The sequence below is a fragment of the Leptopilina heterotoma genome, unplaced genomic scaffold (assembly GCF_015476425.1).
Source record: "Leptopilina heterotoma isolate Lh14 unplaced genomic scaffold, ASM1547642v1 Lhet_15, whole genome shotgun sequence".
Taxonomy (NCBI): Eukaryota; Metazoa; Arthropoda; class Insecta; order Hymenoptera; family Figitidae; genus Leptopilina; species Leptopilina heterotoma.
In genome coordinates, this window is record NW_025110867.1 from 3,453,524 (window position 1) to 3,473,083 (window position 19,560).

Sequence of the window (19,560 nt, forward strand, 5' to 3'; positions counted from 1 at the left end):
CTTTGTTTAAAGTAAAACTCCTCTCTAGTACTCTACATTACTTTACGTAACGACCTACATTTTCATCTAAAACTCCCTGCCAACTGTTGGAAAATCGACCATCTTCAAACTTTGCTTTTTTCGACATTTATTAAACTCAAGTCGCCATATATGCATTTACAACCATTATTATTATTATATTATTGAAAAACTTTTCTGCAAAAAAGAAAATTTTATTCTAAAAATAATACCAGTCATTATTTTCAAGAATGCACAAAAATTTTTTTTTCATAAAAAAACTTCTTTTCTTTTTAAATAATAATAATGTTATCGATTTATCTGTATATATTTTCATTTCAAGTCTATTTTTCATCTGACATCTCAGATTCTACAATATTAACCGCATTGTGAAGTTAGACTTCCTACTCGAGTGAATAAAGCTCGGTGAATTTCAAGCCGAAGTACCATTCCACGCAGAAATAGCATTTTGCTCACAAACAATAGAATATCTGGGCACTTATTATCACATTAATGTACATATATTAAGGAGTGACAGTTTTGTAATGATAATTTACAAGTTCTTTTATTTGATAATTTTTTTTCCCATTAGGGTAAGTTCGTGGTTTGACCATAGGGGAGGAATTCTGGCCACTTCAAATATTTTACAGAATTTTTATAAAGATGCCCCGAGTCGAACTCTTAGACGTCTGCTTACCTCCTTAAAACTGAGGGTTTGTAAGGATGTAATAGGATGAAAGCAGAGTTTATTTGCATTGCAAGTTAACTCTGATTACCTCCTGCAAACCCCTGGTTAGCGACAAATTTAGATGGTAAAAGGAGGAAACGCAGGTGTTCCTAGAACCTTATTAAATACTGCTTGATCCTTACTTACAGAATTCTTTCCTCTCCCAAAACCCTGGAAAAACTGCTCATAGCATATTTGAGATCATTTTTAACTAATTTTTATAATAACTTTAATTATTAATAAATGGCATTATTATTTAATGATTTTTAATTTTTTTTAATTTAATCGTGACTAATAGCGAATTCATAAATAATGTTTAGTATATATGTGAGGATTAATACATATCCATTTATATATAAAAAAAAATTTTTAAATTAAATATTTGTTAATTAAATTATTTAACGGTGTATATAATCATTAAATTGCATACTTATAACTATACAATACAAAAAAATTGGAATAAACGCAAACCTACGAAATAAATAAAATCTAACGCACGCGATACTTGAACCTACGACCTACGAACTACGGACTACGAAACTAACGCCCTAACCACTATGCTACGGAACCTAACTGAACACAGACGCTTTATTTTCAGTGACTTTTTGAGTTATTGGTTTTGGTGATTCAATAAAGCATTTATTGACACTAATACACTACAGCAAATAAATAAATTGTTTAATATTAATAACCTACTTTAAACATTCATAAATTAATATTTTTATTATTAAAAAAAAATGTCAAAACATTTCAGTTAAAAATAATATTTATAAATTAATAATAAAAAAGTACATGTTTCGGTAACCTATTCGCAGTTAATTTTTTTTTAATTTTTCTTTTCAAATATTTTCAATATTAAAATTAATGTATTGAAAATCTTCGAATTGTTGCAAAGAATTTTATCAAAAAATTTGATAATAATAGAATTCCTTCAAAAAGAATTTCTTTATTTAGAAAAATAACTAAATTCTCGCAAAGAATTTTATTAATATTTTTAAAAATCCTAATTAAATTCTTTTGAAAAATTTCTTTGAATTTTTTTTTAAACTAATGGAGTTTCTTTAATAATTTTAATTGAAAATTTCGAAAGCAATTGCATTTTATGAAGAAGAATTTTATTAAAATTGTATTGAAAATAATTGATTTCTTGCGAAAAACTTTACTATTTATCAAAATAATTGAAAGGTTTCGAAGAATTTATTAAAATTTTAAGAAATAATTAAATTGTTATGAAGAATTTTATAGAAATATTTGAAAATCATGAAATTTTTTCGAAAAATTCAATTAAAGTTGTTTCGAAAATAATTGAATTTCTTTAAAGAATTTTATTAAAATTAAGTATATTCAAAATAATTGAATTACTTTTTGGAAATAATATTCTTTCAATTCTTTTGACGAATATATTTAAAAATTGCATTGAGATATCTAGTAATTTAATTTTTATATAGAATTTTTTAAAAATATTTTGAGAATAATTAAATTGTTTTTAGAGAATTTTAAATTCTTGTTGAAATTAAATTTTATGAACATTTTTAAAAATAATTAAATTCTTTCGTTTAATTTTATTTTAATTGGATTAATGATTATTTAATTCCTGCAAAGAATTTTAGTATTTATAAAAATAGTTGAATTATTTCGAAGAATTTATTAAAGTTTAAGAAATTAATTGCAATTTATGAAAATATTTAAAAATATTTGAATTCATCTGAGGAATTCAATTAAAATTGTTTTGAAAATAATTGAATTCCTGCAAAGAATTTTACTATTTATAAAATTAATTGAATTCTTGCGAAGTATTTTACTATTTATAAAAATAATTGAGTTTTTTCGAAGGATTTATTAAAATTTTAGAAAATAATTGAATTCTTTCGTGAAATTTTCAAAATAAAAATTTTGTAATTTGCATAACAATAATAAGTTGTATATCTCGTTCCACGCGTAACATTTGCTATTGTAAGAATATGTATTGTAGAAGCAATACAGGGTTTAAGGTTTAATTAGGACTTAAAAAGGAGTTGCCAGAGTTAAATAGAACTTACGCAGGAGGAAAAAAACACCAAGGGTTTGTTAGGTGCAGGTTAGGATTAAATTATACTTACCAGTAGGTAAGCAGGTCTAAAAGTTCGACTCGGGTGGGGTCAATTAATTGTATTTTACCAAAAGTCGTTGCGAACTTTTTGTAGAAAAATCTCATTATTATTTGTAGAAATTATGCTTAATATCCGTAGAATTTTTTTGGCATACTTTTTTCTAATTAAAGGATTTAATAACCAAGTACACTTTAAGGGGTTTTCAGGGTAGCTGATTAAGAATCTGAAGTCGGATGTTTCAGATTTTCAAAATTCAAAATGGCGGATCCAATATGGCGGACTTATTTTTAAAATTGATCAAATTCACTTGAAACTTGTTACTCGGGCGTTTTAGGGGTCGCTAATTACAAATATGAAGTCCAATTTTTAAAATTCAAAATGTTGGATCTAATATGCCAGAAATTATTTTAAATAATGATCGCCATTTTGAATTTTAAAAATCTAATCAGGTCTATATTTAGTTAATTAATTCTAAAATTGTTTTTTTTCCTCGAAAGTCTGATTACAGTCAGTATTCTGATACCGATTAAATTTCTTTTAAAATTTCTCAAAAAGTTTACAAGGAATTCGAGTTAAATTCTACTGAAATCGTTATGGGGAGAAGTTTGCGAATAATTTTTCTTTGTGTGCGAATTTGTACGTGACTATAGTAGTGCTAAAAGAGAGGGGGGGGGTGAGAAGAGTTTGAAGGGGTGTGGCTCAAAATTTTCTCACGTATATATATATTGAAGTCTTGGATATTTTGTGTTACTTATCATAGTATAGAGCTGAAACATATATTTAAAATGATAACAATACGCTGAAGATTAATACCGAAATCTCTAATTAGAGATTCACTCTCTTAGTTCTCTCGCTCTCTCTTTAAGAAGTTCTCTTGCAAGGAAATTTATCTCAAAGATTATTGACTTAATGAAACTTTATAATGCTCTTCAATCTATTTAATCCTACATAAATTGTGCAAATAATTATGTAATATTTTAAGATATATTTAAATATTCCAGATTCGAAATAAAAAGCGATAATTATAAAACTAATTTAAAATTTTTGCTTAATTAAAATTACTTTCTTCACTGTTTTCCAAGTTTCACTGTGTTAACTTAAAAGTATTAAAGATTGCAACGAATTAATACCAAATATGTGGATCAAATGAAAAATTGATTTAAAATTAGAATTTTTAAAAATTAAAAAAAAATTGATACTTTTTATGAAACTATGTTTAGAAAAGTAGATATTTTTGTTGATTTTCAATTTAAATAGTTATTTTTAAATTATTTTAATTGAAATCAAATTTTTTAAAATTATTTTCTAGATTTTTTACAAAAACTTTTTTTAAAATTTTATTTTCTTTTTATCTAGTAATAATTAAAATTATATTGAGGGGGAAAAAAACAAGTGACTGGCTCTTTGATGTGGAATATTTTCGCTTTCAGGTTAACGGAGGCACATCGAAATGCCATCAGAGCAATCAGAAAGATCAAATACTTCGTGGCCCGTAGAAAGTTCCAACAAGCTCGCAAGCCCTACGATGTGCGGGATGTAATCGAGCAGTACAGCCAAGGACACCTAAACATGATGGTGCGAATAAAAGTGGGTACATTTTTCTCTCTCTCTTTCTCTTTTATCAGTATATAATCGCACATATCGGTTTATTGATTAAACAAAATTTCATTCGAATGAAAAAATGAAAAATAAACAACAAGAAGTAAAAATCACTATACTACATTTTATTCACAATAATTTCTAATTAAATTACGGATTTGATATTAAAAAACAGATTTTTCCATCTTCTTTATTTTCAAAATTTCAATTTTACTTGTCGAATACAATTTTCGAACTTAAAAAAAATTTAAAGTATTAAAAATCAATTCAAAATGAAAATAAAAGTCAAAACTAAAATTAGATTTAAAAAAATAATAAATAACTGAAATGGGAGGAAAAACATTATTTCAAACTATTGACAGTCTAATGGATAAAAGTGTTTTATTTCCTTTTTCAAAATTTACCTGTCTCAAAGGACTTAATTTTTTAAAACTTTTTCTCTTTTTTTTGTCAAACACAATATTCTAAAACAACGTCAAAAAAAAATTGAAGTTCCCCCTTTTTCGATGGCATTTTAATTAAAAGCACTATTCTCGTTTCCATTTGAAATTTTTCACCTTTCAAAGACTAAATTCGAGAAAAATCTGTAGGTGAGTAAACACTGCTGATTTCAGAGAATTTGCCTCGATTGCTGTATTGATGATCGAACTCTATATATATTTTTTTTTTTTGCCTTCATTCACTATTCATAGAATTCTGAATTATTTAAACAATTCACATGGGATAAAAACAGATTGTCAAATTGAAAATGAAAGAAGATTATTGTATTTAAAAGATAACAGATTTTGTTTACCCCCTTCCCTCACAAATTTGAAATGAATTATTGTTTGTAAAATGGTTTAAATTTGTCAATAAATTAAATAACATTTTGCAAAATGAAATTAAATATTTTTTCTCCAACTTTCAAAGAGTTTGGTTGTCATAATTTTGATTGAATCGCATCTATTTTAAAATTATTCGCTATTTTAAATTTTTGAATTCTAATGTCAAATTTGGATTCAAGGATCCCGAAAATCCCTGAGAAGTGAATTTCGATCAAATTGAGTTAATTTTAAAATTACCGCCATATTGGTTCCGCCATTTTGAATTATGTAAATCTGACATTAAATTTGAAGTCAGCGCCTTCTGAAACTCTCCAGAGTCAAATTTCAATCAAATTTGTTCAATTTTGAAAATCTTTGATGGATATATTAGATCCGCCATTTTGAATTTTGTAAATCTGACATTAAATTTGGATTCAGCGATTCTGAAAACTCTCGAGAGTGAAATTTCAATCAAATCTGTTTAATTTTAAAAATTCAAGGAAATGTTTTTTAAATACATTAGCAACACCTACTCAGAGGCTTAGTTCATAAGTCTCCGCCCACAAAAAGGCGGAGCTCACAATTCTCTACATCTATATATAGATTAGATTTTTTTTTAATTCTGAAACCGTGGCTTTTAATTTTTCAACTTACTTACTGTTTCCGAAATTTTTGCAACGCCTACTAAAGAGGGTTTTTTTTATTAATAAATTGTGAATCTCAAGTGGGCGGAGTCTTATGCATTATAAATCTCCGCCTACTTAAGTTATGTGGCCTATAATTCTACGCCTATGTATTATCTTCAATAGTTTTCTAGTATTATCTTAAAGAGATGAAGTATTCTATAAGTTCCCGACTAATTTACAATTTTTAAAATATTGTCACGCCTACTCAGAGGCGTGGCATATTAATTCAATATTGTCCCTAATGCCCTTCGAGAATTTTAATGACTAATAAGTTTCCATCTAACAGCATCTTCGATTGTTTTTCTAACGTTCCCATTTAAGAGGAGTTAAATAGATTATAATTTTCCGCCTAGTTATAGTGCTCAAAATTTTTGCAACGCCTATTTAAAGGCGTGGCTTATAAGACTCCGCCTACTTACAGCTTCTTAGTAATCGTTTATGGACCCACTAAAGACCGGGGGGAGCTATTATCAACGCCCACATAAGGCGTGATTGTTTGCTAGAGGAAGGGGGATTATTAAACACGCCTTAAGTGGGCGTAGCTTATGAGAGTCCGCCTACTCACAGCTCCTTAGAAAACCTATATTGATCTACTAAAGGCGGGGTCACTGTTATCAACGCCCACTTAGGGCGTGAATATTTCTTAGAGGAAGGAGAATAATTAAACACGCCTTAAATGGGCGTGGCTTATGAGAGTACGCCTACTTACAGCTCCATAGTAGACAAACGCCTACTATGGAGCTATAACTAGTATCTACTAAAGGCGGGGCATCAACGCCCACTTAAGGCGTGACTGTTTGATAGAGGAGAGGGGGATTATTAGGCACGCCTTAAGTGGGCGTGGCTTACGAGAGACCGCCTACTTACAGCTCCTTAGAAGACCTTTATTGATACTGAAGGCGGGGTCATTATTATCAACGCCCACTTAAGGCGTGAATATTTTATAGAGGAAGGAGAATTATGAAACACGCCTTAAGTGGGCGTGGCTTATGAGATTACGCCTACTTACAGCTCCATAGTAGACAAACGCCTACTATGGAGCTATAACTAGTATCTACTAAAGGCGGGGCATTAACGCCAACTTAAGCGTGACTGCTTGTTAGAGGAGAGGGGGATTATTAAGCACGCCTTAAGTAGGCGTGATTTATGAGACTCCGCCTACTTACAGATTCATAGTAAGCGTTTATTGACCTATTAAAGGCGCGGGCAATATTATCAACGCCCACTTAATTAAACATGCTTGTGACAATACTAGAGGCAGTTATTTCGAAACTTTAATATTTTAATTATAGGCGTGGTTTATTTTTTTAATCTATGGTAATAGTGAATCCTCTCAAGTAATAAAAGAAATTATTTTGTTTTCTTAATAGATATTTAATTACGAAGTTTTGTTATTTTTTATTGCTTTTTACAAATTAACTATTGTCATGTTTAATATTACCACAGATGTTTTACGTTTTTTTTTTGTCGATGAAGATGAATATCTATTGTTGCAAAGTTGGAACAATTCGACAGTGAGCGTTGGGAAAACAGTCGGAATAAAATTCAAAAAGGAACAATGGACTTGTCACTGTGCAAACCAGTTTTGAATATATAACAAAACGGCTAATCAAAAGCTCTGGGCACTTATCGTAAAATGTCAATCATTACACCCGGAAATGGGGTAAAGAAAAATCCGTGTAGAGTGTGTTTTTCAACCATAAAACTTTTGTTTTTTAATAATTTTTTAGTTATTTTAATAAAAAAATTTTTTTCTTCAATAATTAAATCATCATCTGCAAAATTGTATGCATAAATAATTTATTCTAGTACATATTTTATTGGTTTTCATTTTCGACTCGTTATTTAAATATTTAATTTTTAAAAGAGGTATTAATTTTGGAATTAATGTATTTATTGACAATTCTGGTGAAATAATATTAAAATTATATAGATGCTATATTAATTATATATGTTTATGCTTATAAATTTGAAAATAACTTTCTATTCATTCGAATAATTTGGAAAATAATTATTTATTGTTAAGTAGAATACGATAAAGTTGATTAATTAGTGCCGAGTTGTTTAATAAGCACTAATGGGAGATTTTAAAAAAAAATTAGTTTGCAAATGAAGTTGACTTTATTAAAGCGGCGATATGTCAGTTATTATATTCGATGATGAGAATAAAATAATTCTGAAAGGTTAAAAATATAATCAGTAATTGAATTTGGATAATATGTGAAAATCAATGTGGGTTGTTGCAGGAGTTGCAGAGGAGGTTGGATCAAACCCTGGGTAAACCAGGAAGCTACCTGGCAGGCATCGACCGCGCAGGCAACGTAAAGCCAATGACGATTGGCGCACGCCTCTACCGCGTGGAGCAGCAGGTAAAAAAAAATTTTTTTTTCTCCCTCTCACTCATGTTAGCATTCTCTTTTTTTCATTCTTTCTTCTTTTCACCCCTTCTTCACATCGATGATAAAAATGGTAAAATAATAAAAAGTAGTAAATTCAGGAAATAACTAAAAATCCATTTGCAATTCAAAATTTTATATTTATAATAATAATAATAGCAAATTCATTAATAAGTTCTTCTCTCGGTTTTTAATCCACGTGCGTTTTAATTTGATTAAATTTTTAAATTTCCCATTTTTCTGTCTATCTAGTAACATAGAATTCTGCAAATAATATTTTGTAGTTTTACCTAAAATATTTATGCAATTATTTTCCATCCTTGTAGAAACGATATTTATATATTTATTTTTTTTTAAAGAAAAGGATTTAATGTTTGCATTATATATTATTTTATCCGTGTTTTTACTGTTGATGGAAAAAATAAAATATTTATACATATATATGTAATGGCAAAAGTAGTATTTTTCCCTGGAAAAGAACCTCAAGTAATATATCAATTTTCCCATTTCCAAAAGACTCACGAATACTCGATTAAGTTGGTAATCCTGACGCGCGGTTTCTCTATGGTGACATTAAATTTCCTGAAACCTATTCAACGCTCGTGTAAAGTCAGAAAAGTTTTGTCTACCGCCGTCGACCTTATATAGTATGTATATATATATATATATATATATATATATATATATATATGTATGTGTCGTATACATATACATATACACGGATCAGAACTTGACTGATCGGCTTAAAGCTTTTGCGGAAAATGCGAGTCAAAAGAGAATTATTCCAAGAAAGTCTTACTTCACTATTCCAATCTATTCGCGTTAATGTAAGAAAATTAATTATCCATTGCAAACAAAAATTTTACATTTTCTATACACACAGATTATCACATCTACATTATAATGAAGAATCGAAAATATAAAAAAATAAATAAATTTTTTTCATACCTCATACCTCTTTTAATATTCTCTCAAAAATTCCACTTTAATGCGTAGAATATTCTTTATTTTTTGGTGCGGTTAAAATAAAACTTTGAAATACATAGACCACTGGTAATTCATAATAAAATTTCATAAAACTTCATTTTTATAAGCATTTAATATCGCTGAATAAAAAAATAATGTTAAAATTAAAAAATTTAAAATGGCGAATCCAAAATGGCGGATTAAATTACTAAAATTTCTCGAAATTGTCTATTTTGAAGAAAACTTTGGTATTCTAATGTTTTTGAGACCGCTCAATTCAAATATGATGGTTTTATTAAAAAATTCAAAATGACCGATCCAATATGGTGGACTGAACAAAACTTGAAATTTTAATATTTTTGAGAAGAAAATTTTGCGATTATCATATTTGACTTCAACGACATTCAAAATTTAAAAAGTTAAAAATTTTGTTCAGATCCACACGGAAAAAAAAAGTTCCCAGATATTTCAGGAATTATTTCCTAACTCTTGGATACGTGGTAACAGCTCTGAACTAGCGTCGAACATTCAATGGTAATCAATGAATGTTTGAAAGAAATTCGGGAACTGTATTAGAAAACGCTGTAAATAGTCCAATAGTCTTTTTTTCATTTCTTTCTCATGTAAAGTCCATGGCACTGGCCGCAACTGTTTCTGAAATTTTCGGGAACTCGTCAAGGAATCTTGGTGCGCAGAAACTGTGCGCACCAGTCTCAACGTCAGTAAGACTTGCGTGCCTTATATATTTATTTTATGCTGAGGTATTTAACGCTCCTGTTTAGCTCAGATGGATAAGACGCCGGACTTCTATTCCTCGGGTACGCGAGTTCTGTTCCAGCCGCCGTCGATTTTTCTCTCATATGGTTTTTTCTATTTCAGAAACTTAATAACAAATAAAAATTGTATGTGATCTTCAAGGATAAATGTGTGTGTGTGTGCGGACGTGTCAAGGAGGGGAAGTGGGAGGGGGGAAGCAGAATCCATTTTTTCTTGCATTCGCCTAACTTTTCGATTTTCTTGAACAGTTCCCGACTTTTTCAAGAACAGTTTTCCGAGAAGTGGTGAAATAGTTATAATTTGTAGAGAAATAGTAAATGACATATTTAAACGAGGCAACCTTTAGTTCTCTGTGAACTACCCGCCGTATCCAAGAGTTAAGAACGAAGTTCCCGAATAATCTTCGAACTTTTTTTTTCCGTGCAAGCATTTTTAAATAAGTTTAGAATATTGGATCCGCCATTTTGAATTTTTTAATCCAAAAAATCACATTTGAATTCAGCAATCTTAAAAACATATTAGAATACAAAGGCTTTCTTCAGATTAGATAATTTCGAGACATTTTTGAATCCCCTTCTAAATAATAAAAAAAAATGAAATTTTTCAATTTCAGTTGGCTGTTATGGACAAGAAACTTGATCAACTGGTCCACGTGGTAAATGCACTGGCGCAGAAATTACAAATTCCCTTGAGAAGCGTCGAGGATGATGTGTAACAAATAGCCCCCGTCGATTTTACGCTGTCACCGACACTTATTAAATGCTTTATTCCTTAGTTTCTAAAAAGCGAAAGCAAATAGTCAAACTAAAAGTGTTCAGCGGGAATCGGTGAAATTTTTCAACATTTGAAGATTGAATTCGATATTTCCATCTTCATAAATATACATATGTGTATAAATATAAACGCTGCTTCTCGTCCAATTAAAGGCATAACGAATGGATTCGCGACTATATATTACCTTAATGCTAAATACAAGGTAAGAATAATTTTTTTTATAAATAATTAATTGTATGTTCTTTCTGTGCTGTAACTTCACTTACACTTTCATAAATTTTATTTTTACTTCACTTTCACTTCACTTTCACTTCACTTCAATTTCACATTACTTTCACTTTACTTTCACTTTCACAAATTTTATTTTCAATCCACTTTCACTCCAATTTTACTTTTACTTAAATGTTATTTTTACTCCACTTTCACTTTTCCTCTAATTTTATGTTCACTACACTTTCACATTCATTTTCACAAGGTAAATAAAATGTGCAAATGAAAGGAGAGTGATATTTAAATTTAAGTTGAAGTGGAATGAAAATAAAATTTGAGTAAAAATAAATGTAGAGTGAAAGTGGAGATAAAATAAAATTTGAGTAAAAGTGAAATTGAAGTGAAAGTGAGGTGAATGTGGAGTGAAAATGAAATTTGAGTAAAAGCAAAATTGGAGTGAAAGTAAAGTGAAAATGAAATTTGAGTAAAAGTGAAATTGGAGCGAAAGTTAAGTGAAAATAAAATTTAATTACAAGTGAAAGTGAAGTGAAAATGAAATTTGAATAAAAGTATATGTAGAGTGAAAGTGGAGTGAAAATAAAATTTAAATAAAAGTGAAATTGGAGTGAAAGTGAGGTGAAAGTGGAGTGAAAATAAAATTTGAAAAAGGGAAATGAAAGTAAAAATAAAATTTGAGTAAAAGCGAAATTGGAGTGAAAGTAAAGTGGAAATGAAATTTGAGTAAATGTAAAATTGGAGTGAAAATGAAGTTTGAGTAAAAGTGAAATTAGAGCGAAAGTGAGGTGAAAATAAAATTTGAGTAAAAGCGAAATTGGAGAGAAAGTGAAAGTAAAGTGAAAATTAAAAATGTAAAAGGAAAAGTGGAGTGAAAATAAAATTTGAGTAAAAGCGAAATTGGAGTGAAAGTGAAAGTAAAGTGAAAATGAAATTCGAGTAAAAGTAAAATTAGAGTGAAAATGAAGTTTGGGTAAAAGTTAAATTGGAGCGAAAGTGAAGTGAAAATAAAATTTGATTAAAAGTGAAAATTTAATTTGAGTAAAAGTGAAATTAGAGCCAAAGTGAAGTGAAAATAAAATTTGAGTAAAAGCGAAATTGGAGTGAAAGTGAAGTGAAAGTGGTGTGAATGTGGATTGAAAGTGGTGTGAAAGTAGATTGAAAGTGGAGTGAAATTACATAATCGACCACCAGTTTTATTCTCATTTTCACTTTACACGTTACTTTTAAAGATTTTTATTTTTAATTTCACTTTGACAATAATTATTCATTTTTATTCTCATTTTCACTTTTATTTTGCGTTTTACTTTTAAAAATTGTTATTTTTAATTTCACTTCAAGAGATATTCAGTTTTACTTTCATTTTCACTTTTTCACTTTACGCTTTACTTTTAAAGATTTTTATTTTTAATTTCACATCGACAATTTAATTCATTTTTATTCTCATTTTTAGTTTCACTTTCACTTTTGCGTTTTACTTTTAAAATTTTAATTTTAAATAGAAACATATAAAGTCTTAAATAAAAATTTCATCTCTACAAAAATGTCTTTTAATTTAATATAGGAAAGTGGCCTTCAACCGATTACTGTTGATCATCTAATGCTGTAAAGAAGAAAACATTATTTTTTACATCGAATGAGAAATTTTATTTCTAAAGCATAAAGAGTGGATATTCGGAGACATGCGCGTAAATATTATTATTTTTTTTTATTGTTAATAGTTGAAAGTTCTTTTTCTTTAAACACAAAAAGAAAAAAATTATTGATGCTATTAAATTATTCAGTGAATATGACATAAAATGAGAATTATATATATATACAATACATGACAAAAGTATGGTTTATTTTTGAAATCGTGAAATAATTTAATAATGTCAATATAATGATATTGTGATTAGTGAAGTGGCTCAAAAAAAAATGTTTGAGTGGTTGGCTATATAATGTTAATAAAATCAAGACGAAGAGAGAAGAAAAAATAAAAAGAGGTCGCAGAAACTTCTTTTTAGCTCATTGTCCTTAAAATACAAAACTGATAATGATAAGACATATCTTCGATTTAAGAATCGTTTCTTACGAAGTTAGGTAAATATCGGATACAAGCGAAATAAGTTCATATAAATAAAATAAATATTTTTTTTTTATAAAAATTAAGACACCTGTCAAGTTATAAAAAAAACAGGTAGCGAAGCTATACGCACACAGAAAAGTCACAAAATGACGCAAAGATAAAGATTTTCAAAATCTTTCCCAATTAAAGAAAAAAAAATTTATTCTCGACAATTTTTTTTTCCAATAATCGTCTTTTTTTCATTTAAATTTTTATTTTCATAAAAATAAAAGAGATTGTCGAGAATGAAAAAGAAAAACGATTTTTGCGTCATCTGCACAAAAAAAAATTTTTAATGGATCAGATCACAGCTTCGTAAGTTTGCACCATAAAAAAAAATATACTTTCATATTGTGTTCGTTCCAAATGAAATTTTGAGTCGGAAAATTCTCACCGAATGAATATTTATTAGAAATGATGATAAGAAATCGTAAAAACTGAGTCAATCCGTGTTAATATATTATGTGACCGGACTAGTGTCGTTAGCGGCGCAACAAAAATGGAGTGAAAAAAAAACAATAAAAATAAACGCCTCACGCGCCGATAGTCCGGTCTTCCAAAAAAAAAGAAAATAAATTATTAATCAATTAATTAATAATAATTAATCTTAATTCTAGTCGTAAATTTATTTCGCTAAATTAGTCTTCGATACACCAAAGAATCGCAGTAATATTAATTAATAAGAAAATAGAAATATAAAATTTACTGTAAATATTGCATTACTTTATATAAATAATAATTATTATTATTAATGAAAATAAGCAAAAAAGGTTAAAAAAAAATATAATTCGAAATAAGCACGAATATCGCTCGATCTTATAAATAAATATACATATTTACATATGTGACACGCTCTGAAAAAATGTACATACTTTAGAAAAAATTTTTAATTTATGTGTTTGCATTACTAATGAAAAGTTTCAGTGTTTATAGTTTAAAACAAAAATCAGTTTTTCTCAATAATTTTCAATAAAAATGAAAATTAAAACATTGTTTATTTCTCGCATTTTCAATCAATAACAAACATAACCTAAAATTTTTTGTCTTCTAACGTTTATTTTCTTCTCGGAGCGCGTCACATATACATTATATACTCAAATAAATATCAACATCGCCGATACGATATTATTTTCTCCAAATCGATTGCACGCAATTTTATATAAATATACATATTATATTATATATATATAAAGAAAAAAATACGAAAATATATTGTAATCCGGATTACGTTTTATGATAAAAAAAGAATCTTCGATTGATATTTAAATTTTCAATATACATAGTGTACAATATTATCTCAAAGAAAAAAAGAATTAGAAACTAATTAAAAATTTCGAGAAAAAAAAATTGATCGGCTATATTTTAAGGTAAGGCGTAAACGATAATGTTCTTAACGTTCCGCATATTATGGACTCATTGTGATCTCAAACAAGATGCATTTACGATGTTATTATATCGATATATTTGCATTTCGGTCAAAATTTCTCGAAAAGAAAAAAGAAATATAGGGAATAATTATTTATTGTAAATTCTGTATTAAGATTTTTTTTGTTCATAAATACAAATCAATATATACCTTGTTGTTCATCAATTTTTTCTAAAGTTAAAAATTTTGTTTTTTAAATGTTAAAAAATTATTTAAACTCAACAGTATTCTCTAAATTTTAATTAGGAAAAATGTTTAATTAAAAATTTAATTTGAATTAAATTAAATTTAATTTAAAATATAAAAATATTTTAAATTTAAAATTAATTTACTAAAAGTGTTATGTGCTTATTTAGAAAAATACTTTATACTTGCAATTTTGTACAAGTTACTTGACAAATATTAAGTAACAATTATTGATTATTTGAGCAATTATTAATTACTTAAACAATTATTAATTATTTAAACAATTATTAATCATTTAAACAATTATTAATTATTTAAACAGTTATTAATTACTTAAACAATTATTAATTATTTGAACAATTATTAATTATTTAAACAATTACTTTAAAAACAGTAAGGAATTTTTTAAATGTTTATTAATACATAATTTGTTTTTAATTAATAAAATAATTTTTAAAAAAGTTAACAATTAATCAAGTTTAAAAATTTTTCTTAAATTTCTTCAATTCTTCAAAATTTGTTCAGTTCCAATAAATTAATAAATTTATTTTGTTTAAGTAAATTAGCCTAAAAAATGAACTGTTCGTATATTTTTTATAATTTTTGTTTTCTCTATTAAATAATATAAATATTTTAAAAGTTACAAATTTTTGGAAATATCCATGAAATTGATTTTTCTTTTCCGACAAATTTTGACCATTTTCTATTTATAAACATGTAAATATTATAAATGAACGCGATAATTAATTAGAATTTTAATTAATTATTCATAATGTTGATAATTTTAAATTTTAAATAAAAACTCAAATTTATTAACTTACAACAAAAAATTAAATAATTAATTAGCATCATAATTAAAAAAAATCGTAAATTGGAACATTTAATAAGTTGAAATTAACAATTGAGTGTTAATTACTTATAATAATGTAATTATGATAATTATCTTAATTAATTTTTTTTAATAATTAGCGTCCTAACTAATTATGACATTAAATATTATTAATTATGATTGTAAGTAATTAATTATGAGATTGATTTATCATTGTTGACAAAATACCTTTTTTTAAATTTATTAACTTAATTAACCTTTTTTAATGAAAAAGCCAATTTTATATTAATTAAAAAATCTAATTACATAATTTAAACGCTAATTAATTATTAAAGTCAATTATCAATTAGTTAATTAATCAGTTAATTAATTAATAATTAACTCTCCTAATTTGAAAGAACTCTCAATAGTATTTTTAATATTAGGCAATAATAATTGATCAAATATAATTACATTACTAATAATAAGAGTAGGGTCCAATATAAGTGAAAAATGGTATTGATGATTCCGCACTTTTCTTAATAGATTTTTAAATGAAAATTTTACTTAATATTCTTTGATAATAATTGTTTTTTTCTTTGAAATTCAAAATTTGTAAAAAAAAACAATAATTTTTTCTTAAAACAATAATTTTTTCTTAAAAACATTTTTCTTGTTAAAAAAAATAATGTACGATTAGAGAACAATAGAACATGTATTATTAGTGCCTATTAGCCTCGCTATTATGTCTCATGTCTAATGATAATAGGAAGTAAAATCATGATATAATCAATATCATCCATTAGAGCATTGCCAGCTTATAACAAAGGAATCAACATTAATGATGCCTTCTATACATAATACAATTCATTTATCACTGTTTACTATTTGATTCAATTTTTTTAGTTTTATTTAAAAAAAAATAATTCCAAGGGAGAAAAATTTCTAATCATACAAAAAGACTCTTAAAAAGCAAAATTTTCATATATTTTGATCAAAAGCAAGAATTGTCACTAATTATCGGTTTCTTTCATTAAGAAATTAAATGAAATTTATAAATTATTCTTACTTTAATAAACATAGATTTAATTTTATGGTCCATCAAATAAAAGAAAACGAGACCTAACCGCGCCACAAAGCAATGAGAGTGAGAGAGAACATCCAATTTTTCTCTCTCACTCTCATTGACCCCCCCACTCTTGGCGCATGCGCTCTGCTTCTTCCCAAAATACTCCATTTAAATTTTCTACAAATAAATTATTCTTATTAAAAAATATTAAATAAATTATTACTATTAAAAAATAATATATTCAAGTTTACTTTTAATTTATATTAAAGTTTATTTTGTTAAAAAAAATTATTCTCAAAGATTGATTATTTTATTATTTAATATTATTTATATTTTTTCATATTATTTATATTAATTAATTAAAAAATATTCTCTAAGATTGATTATTTTATTTTTGTCGAAATATTATATTTTTTCTGATAATAATAATTGTTAAATACTATAGTTAAATTTTTTCTAATAAAAATTTGCACACTAAGCAAATTGACAATCATGTTTAAAAAGAAAAGTAGCGTCGTCTAAAAAGAAAAATCACTAGAGTGGGACTAGTGTTTCTCTAATTCGAAATATTATTGAAGTGGTGGGAGGACCAATAGGAGATCTTTATTTCCCACCACTCTTGCTGTAGAATAACTTGTGCGCGCGCAACATACCGATGAGTGGGATTAACGCTCCAATAACACACTAGTCCAATTATATTTATTGTAAACTTTTTCAACTGACCATTCCAAATGTGCTTTTTACCGAAAAAAAAAAATCGAAAAAAATGCTCTCATTTGTATGAAAACTTTTATATGTATAGAAGTGATCTAATCTAATTTTGACAAGTAAATATAAAATAAAAAGAAAATTCCACCTCAAATAGTGATAATTTAACATCGTTAACAATAATAATAACAACAACAAGGAACGAAGTAAAAAAATAGAAAAAAGTACCCAAAGAGTTAAGAATATTTAATAAAAAAAAAAATTAATAAATATCGTAGAAAAATCTTCAAAGTTTGAACCATTTTAACATGTATACAAGAGTGATTTTGAAAATATTTTTAAATTTATTTTCAATAGAAATTTTTAGCCATAAGGTCAGGGAATTGATTTTTTGAAAATTAAAAATTTTTTTCGTCAAATAATTTTTTAATGTTGTCAAATAATCACATTTTTTTAATACTACTAGAAAAGATAGTGTGGAATCGAAAAATATTCTGACTCGATTATGTAAATTCATTTCGATTTTCACTTTCATTTTCAATGATTATTTAATTATTATTTCTTTTATTATTTTCATATTTTAATATTTAATTGTAGATTATTTATAATTATAAATTTTTACTTTTATTTTATCTCCTAAATATGCAATAGGGTATTTTCACTTTCACTTCGAATTTACTTTTCACTTTCCAAAAAAAAATTAAAATTTTTTTATTTGTTTCTCAATTTTTTGAAATTGGGATTTAAAAAAATGAAAATTCCAAAATCAGAGTGAAAATGAAAGTGAATTTACATAATTTCAAGTCAGAAGAATCTAAAAAAAAATTAAGATCTCAAAGCAAGTAGTGTTCGCGAAACGGCCGAAACTGTGCATAATTAATTATTATTCTAGTGATAATGATGATATAACAAAAGAAAAAATAAAAATCAATTGATTATACACGCGTAATTAATATTATAAATACTTTTTACATAGAAATGTAGGCATCGCTGTAAAAATATATTTACCAAAAAATGAAACCAAACAAAAAAGTAGATTTTAGCCCCGTGTAAATTGCTTCGAATTTTAGTAATAATCTTAAACAACAAAAAAAATTTTTAAATAGCCAATGATTTATATAAAAATTCAATATAATATTATATAAATATATATATTTAAAAAAATATATATATTATAGAAAAACGAATCTTTTTAGACTTTTAAGAATTAATCTTATCGCCATTCATGGCTTAGAATGTGATATATCACGTGACCTATAAATTTTTGCAGAGAAGGTCAATAATAAACTTTATATCTATTGATCTGTAAAAAAAAAGAAAAAAAATCACATGATTGCCTCTCGCATGAATTTTTAAAACATTTTTCCCAAACCCTTATTATAATTAATAGAAAATTGTTGAGTCAGTGGAAATAATCTTTTTCTTGCTAATTTCCTCTATAACCTCCGGAGTCAATCCACTCAATAGTTTTTCATTCTTTTTTCCAACACGTAAATGGAAGAAATTCTTGTCGCTCTTACCTCACTTTTCAGCCGCGATGAATTTTTTTTTTTAATAATGTTCTTCATATTTTTGTTTTGCAAACAAAAAACGATCAAAGGCAAACTTTCTTCCGCCGAAAGAAAATATTATTCAAATTACCAAAAATATAATTTTCCTAAAAAACAAGAAATAAATGTAAAAAGTTTGAAATTACTATATGAATATCCTCTATTTCTTACAGAAGAGGAAACAAAAATTTCTTTTGATACAAAGAGCAAAAATTTTCGAAATGGGTCCAAAAAAAAATTGTTAAAACCAAACTATCTTTTTTTTATAATAATATCCTATTTAAAGAAAACGAGAAATTTCAATTTTTAATTATGATATTAAATATATAAGGATAGTCAATTGATTTTCTAAATATGAAGTGAATTTCTCAAATATTGTTAATTTATTGCCGACCAAAGCTGATTAGGAAGTTACGTCTAAATCGACTCACACTGATTGAATCAATAATTGCTCGATTTCCACCCGAGGCAATTATTATTATTATTATCATCATCAATATGCGATTCATTTGATAGCTTCTAATTTTATTTAAATATTAAATTAATATCTCGGTTCTGCTTACTTCTCTTTTTTTTAATTAAAAAACAAACTAACCATGAAATTTTCTCTATTAGAATTTCATGAATTTTAAAATTAAATGAAGGTCCCCATGTTCAGTAATTAAT

General features: G+C 26.4%; 1 protein-coding gene across 5 annotated transcripts in view; it reads left to right on the top strand.

Moving 5' to 3' along the window:
- The window catches only part of LOC122498397 (potassium voltage-gated channel subfamily KQT member 1-like), a 168,779-nt gene extending 154,010 nt beyond the window's left edge, over nt 1-14,769 (top strand). For 3 of the 5 annotated variants that reach the window (XM_043606102.1, XM_043606100.1, XM_043606099.1), the window contains 4 exons: nt 4,245-4,401; nt 8,149-8,271; nt 10,655-11,017; nt 12,605-14,768. In XM_043606102.1, the coding sequence (XP_043462037.1) occupies nt 4,245-4,401; nt 8,149-8,271; nt 10,655-10,756 (382 nt within the window). In that variant the 3' untranslated portion in view covers nt 10,757-11,017; nt 12,605-14,768. Of the gene's footprint in view, nt 1-4,244; nt 4,402-8,148; nt 8,272-10,654; nt 11,018-12,604 lie in introns of all 5 variants that reach the window. The other 2 variants (XM_043606098.1, XM_043606101.1) reach the window with 1 other exon arrangement.
- The last annotated feature ends 4,791 nt before the right edge of the window (nt 14,770-19,560 follow it).